Genomic DNA, 12,018 nt, shown 5'->3' with positions numbered 1-12,018 from the left:
TGGCTCAAAAAATGTCAGGCTTCAAAGAAATCTTCTATTTTATCGGAAGCATTTTTACTTATAAAATCGTAAATGGTGTAATTTTAATTTATTAGTTCTCTAATCCTACCTAAGATATGAAAGTATTCTCTCCGCCTGATCAAACGAAGCTTTGTCATCAACTGCTGCTACAACCAAGTAAGCAGAAGGTTCGTAGGTACTCATACTGTTCTCCAACTAAACAAAATAGTTAGATATTTTCTCACTAGGTGTAATTACTTGATTCTTTAACACGCCCGCAGTTAAGCTTCAATTTCTTTCCAGTGACCAGTTTTAATGATCAGCAAAACCTAGTTGAACCACATAGACAAAGTTTAACCAGCACAAGAAGAGAAGTGTTTGAACTAAGTCGGTGCGCTGTAACAATTTTGCTCCATTCATTAAATTTGGTCTCCAGGTTACACAAAACATAAAGAAAACAACTTACAGGTTGTTTAAAATCTAAAATTCATTATCATTAATTATTTTTTTATAAAATGATTAATATAAAATTATATACAATCTCTAGAAAGTAATGTGGTGGCAATTGTAGTAGTTTAGTGTATAAAAGTATTTTATTTTAATTGATACTAATAAACTGAATTCAAATGTCGGCTAATGTTTTTTATCCCGTTGAAATGTTTTGAAAGATTAAGATTGCGAGGTTTACGTCAAGTTTCCCAGATTTTCCCCCAAATGTCATCAGGATAAAGTTTCAACCTCAAACATCTATATATAAATTTGGCTTGTCCCTCTGTTTGTCTGCACTGTTTGTTTGTATCCAATAAACGTCAAAACGGCTGAACCGATCGGGCCCAAATTTTTTGTGGGACATCTAGGGACCCCAGGGAAGGTTTATGAATGATCAAAATTTCAAATATTTGTCTCCATCAAAATTCGATCTTCATTAAATTTTTGAAAATTTTGAAAATCCACGAAATCTTTTGTGAAAATCCGCGAATTATTTTTGTTTTGTTTTACGATGTACACAAAGAGAACATGTCGCCCTCTAAGGCTAGTATATTATTCATACGCAAGCTTTTATTTCTCAAATTTTGATATTTTAAATATCAAAGTTTGATTTGAAAAACCTTGAATTCACAGAAAGTGTGAATATTTTTAGCTTTTAGCAGGTCTTGCTCAAAGTATCTTTTTTAAATGCGATGTTGGAGTGTTAAAATCCATGAATATGGTTACCTAGTACCTAAATAATGTATGAAAACTGTGTTTTTGTAATTAACTTAAACTATTTTATGATCTTTAGTTTACACTCTTGATTAAATTGAATTGAATTGAATATATCTCTGTGCTGATGAAAATGCAGACATATCTCAATGTTGATGTTCAATGAAGACAACCCGACATACCGACATATCTCCTTGCTGATTTTCAATAAAATTCTAACAAAATTCACACTTTTAAGTATACAATGTCAGTTGTCTAAGTTTAAAGATTTTCTTTTTATCCTTTATTTTTTAATTTGATAATTCGGATATAAAACTTTAATACTGCAATCAAAAAAACTAAACGTCACTTTTGTAAAAAAAATACGTCCGTAAGGTTAATTAAAAACTAAAGAAATAAAAATTCCCAGTAAAATCGAGTCCTTATAAATAAATTGTCTAAATTAATAGATTTTTATTGATATCGTTCAGAAATTGATCTTTAAATTAAGAGGACTTTGGTTTAAAATCTGAATCTTCCTTCTTACCCGGAATCTTCTCTCAAAATAAAATAATAATTTTTTTTTCACTGATTTAGTCTGAGAGAACTGTATCGCCTCCTAAACCAACAAACCTCACCGCCGAGAACCGAGGATGTCTCAAGAAAATGGGACAACTACGCTGCATCGATATCCCTAATTCGTAGCACAATACAAACGAGCACCATATCTGCTCTAGAGTATTGAAGATTTGAGAAAAATGAAGAGATTAAACCCTAATCTCTTCTCAATGTCCTAGACAGGAGCGCAGAACCGTCAATGTTCTACGTGAGTCTAGTTCTTAAATATAATGCGTTTTCTTACAATTGAAACTAAATGATTCTCTAATAAGCTATTCACATTTAATATTTCTTAATTTTGGAGTCTGTCATCTTCACTTTAACTAATGTAACGCCATACCAACGTAGAACCTTCAATGTTCTTCGTTAGTACAATCGATGTACTCTCCATATAGTGTACTCCGTCTTTATATCAACGTTTCATGAAAATTGTAAATTGTTTGCGCAAACCGATTTCTACACAAATTGCCCAAACTACATGAAAACAGTTCTTATATTAAAAATTTCTATTCAATCCGCATACCCTCTTATCGTCAATGACTTATTATATGCTTTTAATGTTCTACTACTTCACTGGTGTACTCTGTAATTTATATGTTTTGCAGGATCCAAGTATCCTTGATTGGAAATTTTTAATTTACGAAATGTATGAATTTAACCCTTATACAAATCTCTCAAAAATGTTAACGAATTTGTCGTTAGTATTGAATACATGTAAACTATTTTGTATTTATTTCACAAATCTCTCAAAAAGAAAATGTAAACGAATTTGTCGTTAAGCTTTATTAATGAACACATGTAAACTATGTTGCAGAATTTAAATAATAAGACAATAAATATTTAGATTTTAAAAAAAGATTTTCAATAAGGATGACCTGACCTACCGACATATCTGCATGTTTATGATCAATTAAGAAAAATATCCGGTTTAATGATCAACGAAGACCACTTAACTTACTTAGATATCTTCGTGATCAATGAATACGACCCAACTTATCAACATATCTTTATATTGATGATTAATGAAGACGACCCAACTTACCAACATATATTTATATTGATGATTAATGAAGACGACCCAACTTACCAACATATCTTTATATTGATGATTAATGAAGACGACCCAACTTACCAACATATCTTTATATTGATGATTAATGAAGATCGACCCAACTTACCAACATATCTTTATATTGATGATTAATGAAGACGATCCAACTTACCAACATATCTTTATATTGATGATTAATGAAGACGACCCAACTTACCGACATATCTCCGTGCTGATGATCAATAAAGATAACCCGACTTACCGACATATCTCCGTGCTGATGATCAATAAAGATAACCCGACTTACCGTCATATCTCCGTGCTGATGATCAATAAAGATAACCCTACTTACCGACATATCTCCGTGCTGATGATCAATAAAGACAACCCTACTTACTGACATATCTCCGTGCTGATGATCAATAAAGATAACCCGACTTACCGGCATATCTCCGTGCTGATGATCAATAAAGATAACCCTACTTACCGACATATCTCCGTGCTGATGATCAATAAAGATAACCCGACTTACCGACATATCTCCGTGCTGATGATCAATGAAGACTACCCGACTTACCGACATATCTCCGTGCTGATGATCAATAAAGATAACCCGACTTACCGACATATCTCCGTGCTGATGATCAATGAAGACTACCCGACTTACCGACATATCTCCGTGCTGATGATCAATAAAGATAACCCGACTTACCGACATATCTCCATGCTGATGATCAATAAAGACGACCCGACTTTCTTTATCGTTTACAGCAACACTCACTTCCTTCTCTACACAGTCTTCTGCTTCAACAGCTGAACAAAAAAGTCAAGTTTATTAGGAACCAGAAATTATCCAAATATTGCTTTAACTTTGAAATATCAAACATAACAAAACAAAACAAAAATAGATCAAAAGTTGTCTCAAGTATTCAGTGCATTTTTCTATCTTTTTTGTGACTGTTACTGTTTTTTCTGTCAAGATTTGCCCTCAACTGAATAATTTCACACATAATTTAGATAAAGCAGGTACATTTTAAAAAATTGTTTGCGGTATTTATCATTAAAAGAAAGAGTGAAGATGTCATTAGTTTTGCTTCATATTTAAAAATGACTATTTGAAAACGTTCTGAAAAGGATGAAAGTAAAAGAATCAAATTACATCAAATTAATGAAATTGCAAAAGTTTTGCAAGGTTTTTAGATTAAGACCGGGAAGTCCGGAATAAACCTTGAATAGAGTCTGATTAAAAAAATTGTAAATTTTCTTTTAAAGAGTTCCTTGAATTAATCATGTCAATTTTTATTCAAAGATTGAAAGGCTTTTAGCTCTATAGAAAACATAATATTATTAATTAACATAAAGACTGATTCTTCTTAATCATGATTCTATAAATCAGTAAATAAAAATCTTACTAATTGGCGGAATATACAGATCCTATAAACGAGTTATGCAATTGCCGTCGTTTTTAAGTTATTGAAAAAAATTACAAGGGGTGGTGATGGAAACCACCCACCCTCCTCAATCGTGATAAAGTTAAGATAAATGAACTTATCATGATAAACCCACTGAGCTGTCAAAACACCCTAAGATTATTTAAATATTTTAAGAAACCACATTTTTATTATAATATTTTATCCTAATTTCCTCCGAAATTGGTTTACTAATATAATATATAATCCAAACAGAGGGAGAGTAAAATACACGAAAATTATATCACAATATTTACTTAAGATTTACTTACTAACGGTCGTATCGTTATTTGACGAGATAATTTCAATATCAGATATAATTTTACGATGAAAATTGTTCTATCTATCTAGGTATCTGTATAATCTAAGGATAGGAATTGTGCAATGTATCTAGATATCTATATCATCCAAGGATAGGAATTGATCCTTTATTTAACCTGCTCTATCAAAGGTATTTATATGATCTGAGGATAGGAATTGATCCTCTATTTAACCTGCTCTATCATAGGTATTTATATGATCTGAGGATAGGAATTGAGCACACAGAGATGTTTTTCCAACCCCAGCAGCTCCCAACATCAAAACTCTAAAATTAAAAGAATATTTAATTTTCATAATCCACAAAAACTGTATCTATTTATTTCAAAATTATTTAGCTTTTATTCCCTATATGATACTAAGTACGGCATGTCTTTAAAGGGAGTGACCGGCTATGTAAGGTAGTTCAACTGAGTGTGCAATGTTGTGGAAAGCTTCTTTCGGATTCATTTGAGACATATTAAACTTTTTAAAGATCTGTAAATCCTGAGTTTGAGCGCAAATTCGACGTTCAAAACTCCTACTTTGAGGGTGGATAGGTTTTCAGAATAAATTTTTTTTTTAAATATTAAATAACGACGACATAAAATGTAAAAAAGTTCTACAATAAACTACAGACGTCATGTATAGGAACATGTTGAGAAAATAAAAATTAATCTTATCATCGAAAATAAGTGATCTTGTTCAATTATTAGTTTCTATTATCTCATTATTCTGGTTTCTCATTATTCACAAAGTTTCCGCAGATTTTCTAGAATTGTTATTGAAAAGACGACATTTGAAGAATTTGAAGAAATCTGCGAATAAATTCAAAGAAAATTAGAATTTCAATTTCATACTGAAAACGAAATAATCGATTTTAGCATTGATTTATTGACAATTTTCTTTTGAGAAATATATTCCTAACCATTTAATTAGATAACTGTATAATTTTTACTTTATTTTTCCTTGTCGTTATTTGATAATTTAAACAAAACTAATTCTGAAAACGTATCCACCCCCAAAGTAGGAATTTTGAACGTCGAATTTGCGCTCAAACTCAGGTTTTACAGATCTTTAAAAAGTTTGATATGTCTCAAATGAATCCGAAAGAAGTTTTCCACAACACTGCATACCCAGTTCAACTACCTTACATAGCCGGTCATTCCCTTTAAAGCGGAAACATTTTGTATTTTACCTTACTAACATGCTTATACTCGTTTAATGATCTAGAAATATATATTTTAATACTATAAGACAGTTCTTAGCTTTGGGTTTTAAGAAATAATTGGCAAAATTCTCATCGATTTTATCGACAGACCTTACAAGCTTTAGTTTATGCATCGTCGAAAAGAGTACGCTTAATTTCTAAGTTGTGTTGCCCATAAATCTACCTTCCAACTTTATCCCACGCAATGACGTCTTTACCACCCCTTCAGCTCGGAGAAGTCCAAACCAAAGAATACTCCAACATTCTACCTCTGTACTCAGACAAAGGAAAACATCGAAGAGTAAAAGGTTTAACTAATAAATAATTAAATCCACAAATAATTTTACAATCCATAGCAAGTCCACTTAAACAACCAAGGTTTCATTTTCAGAAGTATTTTCCAAATGTTTTAAGCTGATCCATCAAATCCTCTGAACCCTAACTACTCCTTTAATTACCCAGACACATCCAAATAGTAAATTTAAAAGCTATTTTATACACCAATACTTATTTTACTAAAACTGTATTTTTTTAGGTTTGAAATAAATCTGTTTATCTATTTATTTGCACCTAATCACCGACGCTCCGCTTAAGTTTCAACAAGTTTATAAAACAGTGCTTTTACTATGTCTGATCCTCCTATATACGTCAGTAAAAACTGCAACCTTTTTTTATAACCTTTGCTTGGTATTGTTTTAAGAATTTAGACATCAGTCCTAATACGTCACAGTCGAATGGAAGCAACCCTCTAATTCTCACACCTCATTAGATTTTCCAAGTAAAAAATATAAGATTGCTAAAGTATATCAATTTTAAAACCCTGTAAATAGGGCTTTGCACGTTCCGACTTTTTTTAAATCGTTCCGTTCTGTTCTCTTCTATATCCTTAATATGTACGATACCTGCTGTTTAGTCTGAGTGTTGTCAGTTTAGAAGATACCAGAGAAGGGTTCCCTTGTACAGACCTAACGGATTTATTTGTGTTTGTATGTTAATCCTATAAATAACCCAAGCCACGCCGATAACCCAAGCCACGCCAATTATTCCGTTATTCCAGAGGCCCGGGTGCTGGTGGGATGGCCGGCCAGCTCCCGGGGAACTAGGGTTAAGCTCTAGGCTAGGGCGGAGTGAAAGGAATTGAGTCTTTGCCACAAACTCTGATTTTCTGATCCCAATATCCTTGCAACCCAATGTCGTAGATCCTTGACATTTCAAACTATCAATTATGTTTGATCAAATAATCTAAGTTTGAAATATCAAAGGTGTACGCCATTAGCTTGCAAAGATTTTGAGATTAGAAAATTTGAGCTTGTGGCAAAAACTCAATTCCTTTGGGGAAAATAGGCAGTGGAAGACCAGCTCCCTGAATAATAGGTTCCCCTGGAGATCTCCCTAACTTTGGATAATCTTTATTCATGCTTATTGATTCGTATAGTATTTTCTTATTTCTATTCGTGTTTGTGTAAATAATAATAATAAATTGTAAAATTAACCGACTCGTTGAATATTTGATAATATGAGTTGTTGCCTTGAATTTTACATATACTAGAATTAAATCATAGTAATAATTTGCAAATGACCAGAGAAAATAGACATCACTATTAGATTTATTTAAAATACATTGATTTGCATCATTAGCGTTTGCATTAATATCAAAAGGATAAACAAAAAAGCTTTAATAAATATTTTGTTTTTAATTTTTTTGTTTTCTTTCAAGATTTCTGCTAAAAACATTTTTCTTAAGATTATCAAACAAATAACAATTTTTTTTAAATTTTTAGTTTTATCCTTCTTTAATAATTCTTATTTTCTGAATTCCCTGATAGTTCTTTAGCATCCCCTTTTTTATTCTGTTCAGTCCTCTCGAAAAAAAATATTTCTTTTAATCGATGAAATTACTATTTTCCATAAATTAATCTTCCATGATAGAAAGTCTAAGAAAAAGTGTTTCACAAGTTAAATGATTTTGTTCCAGATCCCATTTTTCTTTTCATTAATCATGCAATAGATTGAACCAAGGATAAAGATGAATGGATGGATAAAGGTTTAAACTCAGATACTATTTTTGCGGAATTCCGATTGGAAACCCTAGGATCAATATTCCGATTGGAAACCCAAGGATCAATATTTCGATTGGAAACCCTAGGATCAATATTCCGATTGGAAACCCTAGGATCAATATTCCGATTGTAAACCCTAGGATCAACGCTTGATTCCTCTGTTAAAGTTATCTAAGCGGGGAATGACCTTCGCGGAATATCGGAAAGGAATTAAGTTAATCCATAGATCTGCAGTAGATGGAGATCAATGCTTGAACCAGAGATTCACAATACAATAGTTCTGACTTTAGAGCTGAAGAATTGTGGATATTAATATCAATCCCTGGTCCAATCTTTTTATTAATCTGCAGATTAACATTTTGATATCCAAGAAAGTGTCTTAAATTAAACCAATCAGAGTGTCGTTGTCATAAACCGAACAGCCAATCAAATGCCTGAATATGTTGCAAACAATCAATGAGAGATCTCTCATTGATTGGAACCTAGCAGGGATATCCAAAAGAGAGGATTTAGCCGAAAATCAAAAGCATCCACATTGGATATTGAGATTAAGCGAACGGGATTAAGGATATGAAACACAAGGGTTTCCAGCTCAGGTCGTATTTTTAGATTCAAGCATAACATACTGTTGTTTCTTCATCCATAAGACAAGAATTAAAACGGTAGCTAGTTAAGGTGGGCAAATTAAACAGAGTTAACACGGCGTAATAGATTAATTGAAATATCATGAAAGTTAAAATTCATGTAAGAATCTAAATAACCGCCGACAAAAAAGAATTTTTCAAAAAGCGAAATTTAATGTTTAAATTGTTCAAATTGTGATCGAACGTCAAATCTTGCTGACTAAAATACCGATTGTTTAATCCACGTGATCTTGATGCATATAACTAAAAAACGCTTTATTAGCCTGCTTTTTTTTTAAACATCATAATTGGAATTTTTAAATACTCAAAGATGAGTTTTGAAATAAATATTTGAATTTTGCTTGACATATTTTATACAAATCAATAACATTTTCATGTTTTTACATAATAGATAAATATATCCAATAATCCTTGCAGACAAGAAATTTTTTCTAGTATGCATGCAATGCAATGTACAGTGATATATAGAGTGTGTACGCAAATGCATTGATTATTATTATGCAATTGACGCAAATCTGATAGGCATCTAACAGAATGAACAGAGCTGGGAACTTTTGAATGGTGGATATCGGGATTATGGCTTGATCCACTCTTTGTCTTAATCTCGAGATTAAATTATGCTTGTTCTCCTCTTGTTGTTAATCTCTAGATTAGTTAACCGATCGGGATTAAGGATATCTAAAGTTTTCAGCTCTGATCGTCTTTGCATGTTACTGGAGTCAGCTATATGATATATCCATATTAACTTTTTTATATCACTTGGCGTAAAATGAAGTAGATTTTATTGAATTTCTGACTGCATGCAAAGGAACTGAGATATCGCCACAAACTCTGATTTTATAAACCTTATATCTTAATATTTCAAACTATTCATTCTGTTAGATCAAATAGTCTAAGCTTAAATATCTAAGGTTTGAAAACCATCAGTTCTCAAAGATATAGGGATTAAAAAATTTGAGTTCGTACCAGAAATTTCGCTTTTCACTTTTGTCTAGATTGAAGGGATCGCAAAACTTGACAAACGTTTCTAAAAATGTATAAAATCTAAAATCTTATTAATCCTGTTCCATAGTATCCTTGAATTAGACCATTAATCTAGTTTCTCTAGTTAATCTCTTTTTTAATCTATAGCTCTGTAGGCCTCCTAGTTCCTTCATATCTACTGCATACATTTAGTGCACTTTTCTCAACAATTCTAGGCAAGCTAACTAAAAATACTTGAAAATTTATTCGAAATTACGGGTATGACTTTGTGACCTAGTAGCTCCTTACACAAAATTATGAAATAACACAATTTTTTTACTGCTATATGGAAAAAGGAACTGAGTTTTTGGCACAAACTCTGATTTTCTAATCCCGTTATCTTTGCAACATGATGTTGTAGATGTTTGATATTTCAAATTATAAATTGTGCTAGATCAAGTAATCTATGATATCAAAGGTTTACACCATCAGGTTGCAAAGATATAGGGATTAGAAAATCAGAGTTTGTGACAAAAACTCAGTTCCTTTAAAAAGATGTTCATTCACTTGATAGCTCTTTAAAAAGTTATGTTTGAAACCTGTAAGACTTTAGTCTAACGTGAAATTTCCTTTAATTTGACGTGCATGTTGTAAAGAAAAAGAGTATTTTAACTAACTAGGCTTTCAGCAGGACCCTTCACGCTTCTTCTATTTCAATTGTGAACATGATCTCTTTGTAAACATTGTAAAACAAAAACAAAAAAGTTTGATAATTTAATAAAAAAATTGTGGATTTTCTAAATTTAATAAAAGTTTAATTTTGTTGGCGGCTAATTTTTTTTAATTTTGATCATCCACATACCTTCCCTGGGGGGTCATGTAAGGTCCCACGCACAATTTGGGCCCGATCGGTTCGGCCGTATTTAGACAGACAGACAGACATACAAGCAAAGTTCATATTTAGATTGATACTGAAAACACATTATTATTAAACCGTGAATACAATCAACGAACTAGACTCTGAAAAAATATATATATTCAAGGGGACGCATCCTGTTTCTCTGCGCCCTATTCCCTTTTATGAATTTTGTAATTGGAGTTTAAGAGAATGCACAATGCACAATTTACAAATACCTTGCATTTAGATATTCTTTCCTTAATCTTACCCCTATATTCATCACATAACACAGGTCTATTATTCCACTTCTCTTCTCCTCCCACTCAACCCCCCCCCCNTCATTGAGCCTTTCATTCTCGTCTTGTACCAAATTTATTTACAAGTATTTTGTTGCATTATGATCGAACTTTTAAGTAGAAACCTACCTAATCCAACATATATTTATATAAATATATATATATATATATATACACAGATTGACAAGATTATAATTTATTGATTGAATTGAATTTAAGTATATATATTCTCACTTTGAACTGCTACTGAGTAATTCAGCAATTTGAATCTGTATCACGAGAAGATTATATTCTTCTCACCCCTCTACATTTATCTTTCATCATTTGCACACGTTTGCATTTAACATCAAACGGGAGAGAAATGGAAAAAAATTGTAAAAATGAAAATTCAAATATATTTAAATTTTCCGATGCACTGACTCATGGAAAAGACTAACTCTCGATATTCTGAAAGCCAAAATGTTTGAACTTATTACAGAAACTGTTATTGAAAATAAAAATGACCCTCTAATCAAAGATGGTTATGTTATGCAATCCTTTAAACCTTTATCTGATCAATAACGAGGAAGATATCGTCGTGTTTCTATACCTTGTTTTTAATTTATCCCACTTTTTCTTGAACAGACATCCTCAAGTCACTTTTAAAGAGAAATCACAATTGAAAATAATCAATTTGAAGTATGTAAAACATTGAAATCTCTTGTGTATACGCGTATATAGGTGTAATCCTTCCAATAATACCTTAAAACTATCTAGACAATATATTTGTATGACTACCATGTTTAAGTATATATAGGTGTAATCCTTCTATTCCCTCCCGGAACTGTTTTCTTTTTCTTCAGAATATCCCAAAAATCTTGGAACGAACAAAATTCATGATTTCCAATTGAAAACTCTAATCCTAAATACTCACATCTCCACATACTACTGCAGTGTCCCAAAAAAAGCTCTAAATATATCATTTTCCGACGAAACTAATGATTATCATGATTGAATTACATAAAAATATTTCAACACAAAATAGTGTGTCCTAAAAAGTATCCTAAAATGATGAATCTGAATATTCTGGAATATCCTCTATATCCCCCGACTATTAATATATATCTAAAGGGTAGTTCTTGCGGAAAAATGTATGCAAAGGAACTGAGATATCGCCACAAACTCTGATTTTCTAATCACTACATCTTTGGAACCAAATGTTGCAGACCTTAGATATTTCAAACTATGAATTCTGGTAGATCAAATAATCTGAGTTTGAAATATCAAAGGTTTACAACATCGAGTTCTAAAGATACTGAGGTTTAAATATTTGATTTTGTTCCAAAGACTC

The 12,018-nt window shown here is 31.7% G+C and overlaps 1 protein-coding gene across 2 annotated transcripts in view; it reads right to left on the bottom strand.

Moving 5' to 3' along the window:
• The window catches only part of LOC111711504 (uncharacterized), a gene marked incomplete at its 5' end in the record, with an annotated part of 30,658 nt that overhangs the window by 9,814 nt on the left and 8,826 nt on the right, over nucleotides 1-12,018 (bottom strand). For both annotated transcript variants that reach the window (XM_023485881.1, XM_023485882.1), the window contains 3 exon segments: nucleotides 110-216; nucleotides 3,564-3,664; nucleotides 4,815-4,906. In XM_023485881.1, the coding sequence (XP_023341649.1) occupies nucleotides 110-216; nucleotides 3,564-3,664; nucleotides 4,815-4,906 (300 nt within the window).

The sequence above is a fragment of the Eurytemora carolleeae genome, unplaced genomic scaffold, assembly GCF_000591075.1.
Source record: "Eurytemora carolleeae unplaced genomic scaffold, Eaff_2.0 scaffold1177, whole genome shotgun sequence".
Classification (NCBI taxonomy): Eukaryota; Metazoa; Arthropoda; class Copepoda; order Calanoida; family Temoridae; genus Eurytemora; species Eurytemora carolleeae.
The sequence above is the reverse complement of the archived record's forward strand: the minus strand, read 5'-3'. Positions and strand labels throughout refer to the sequence as shown.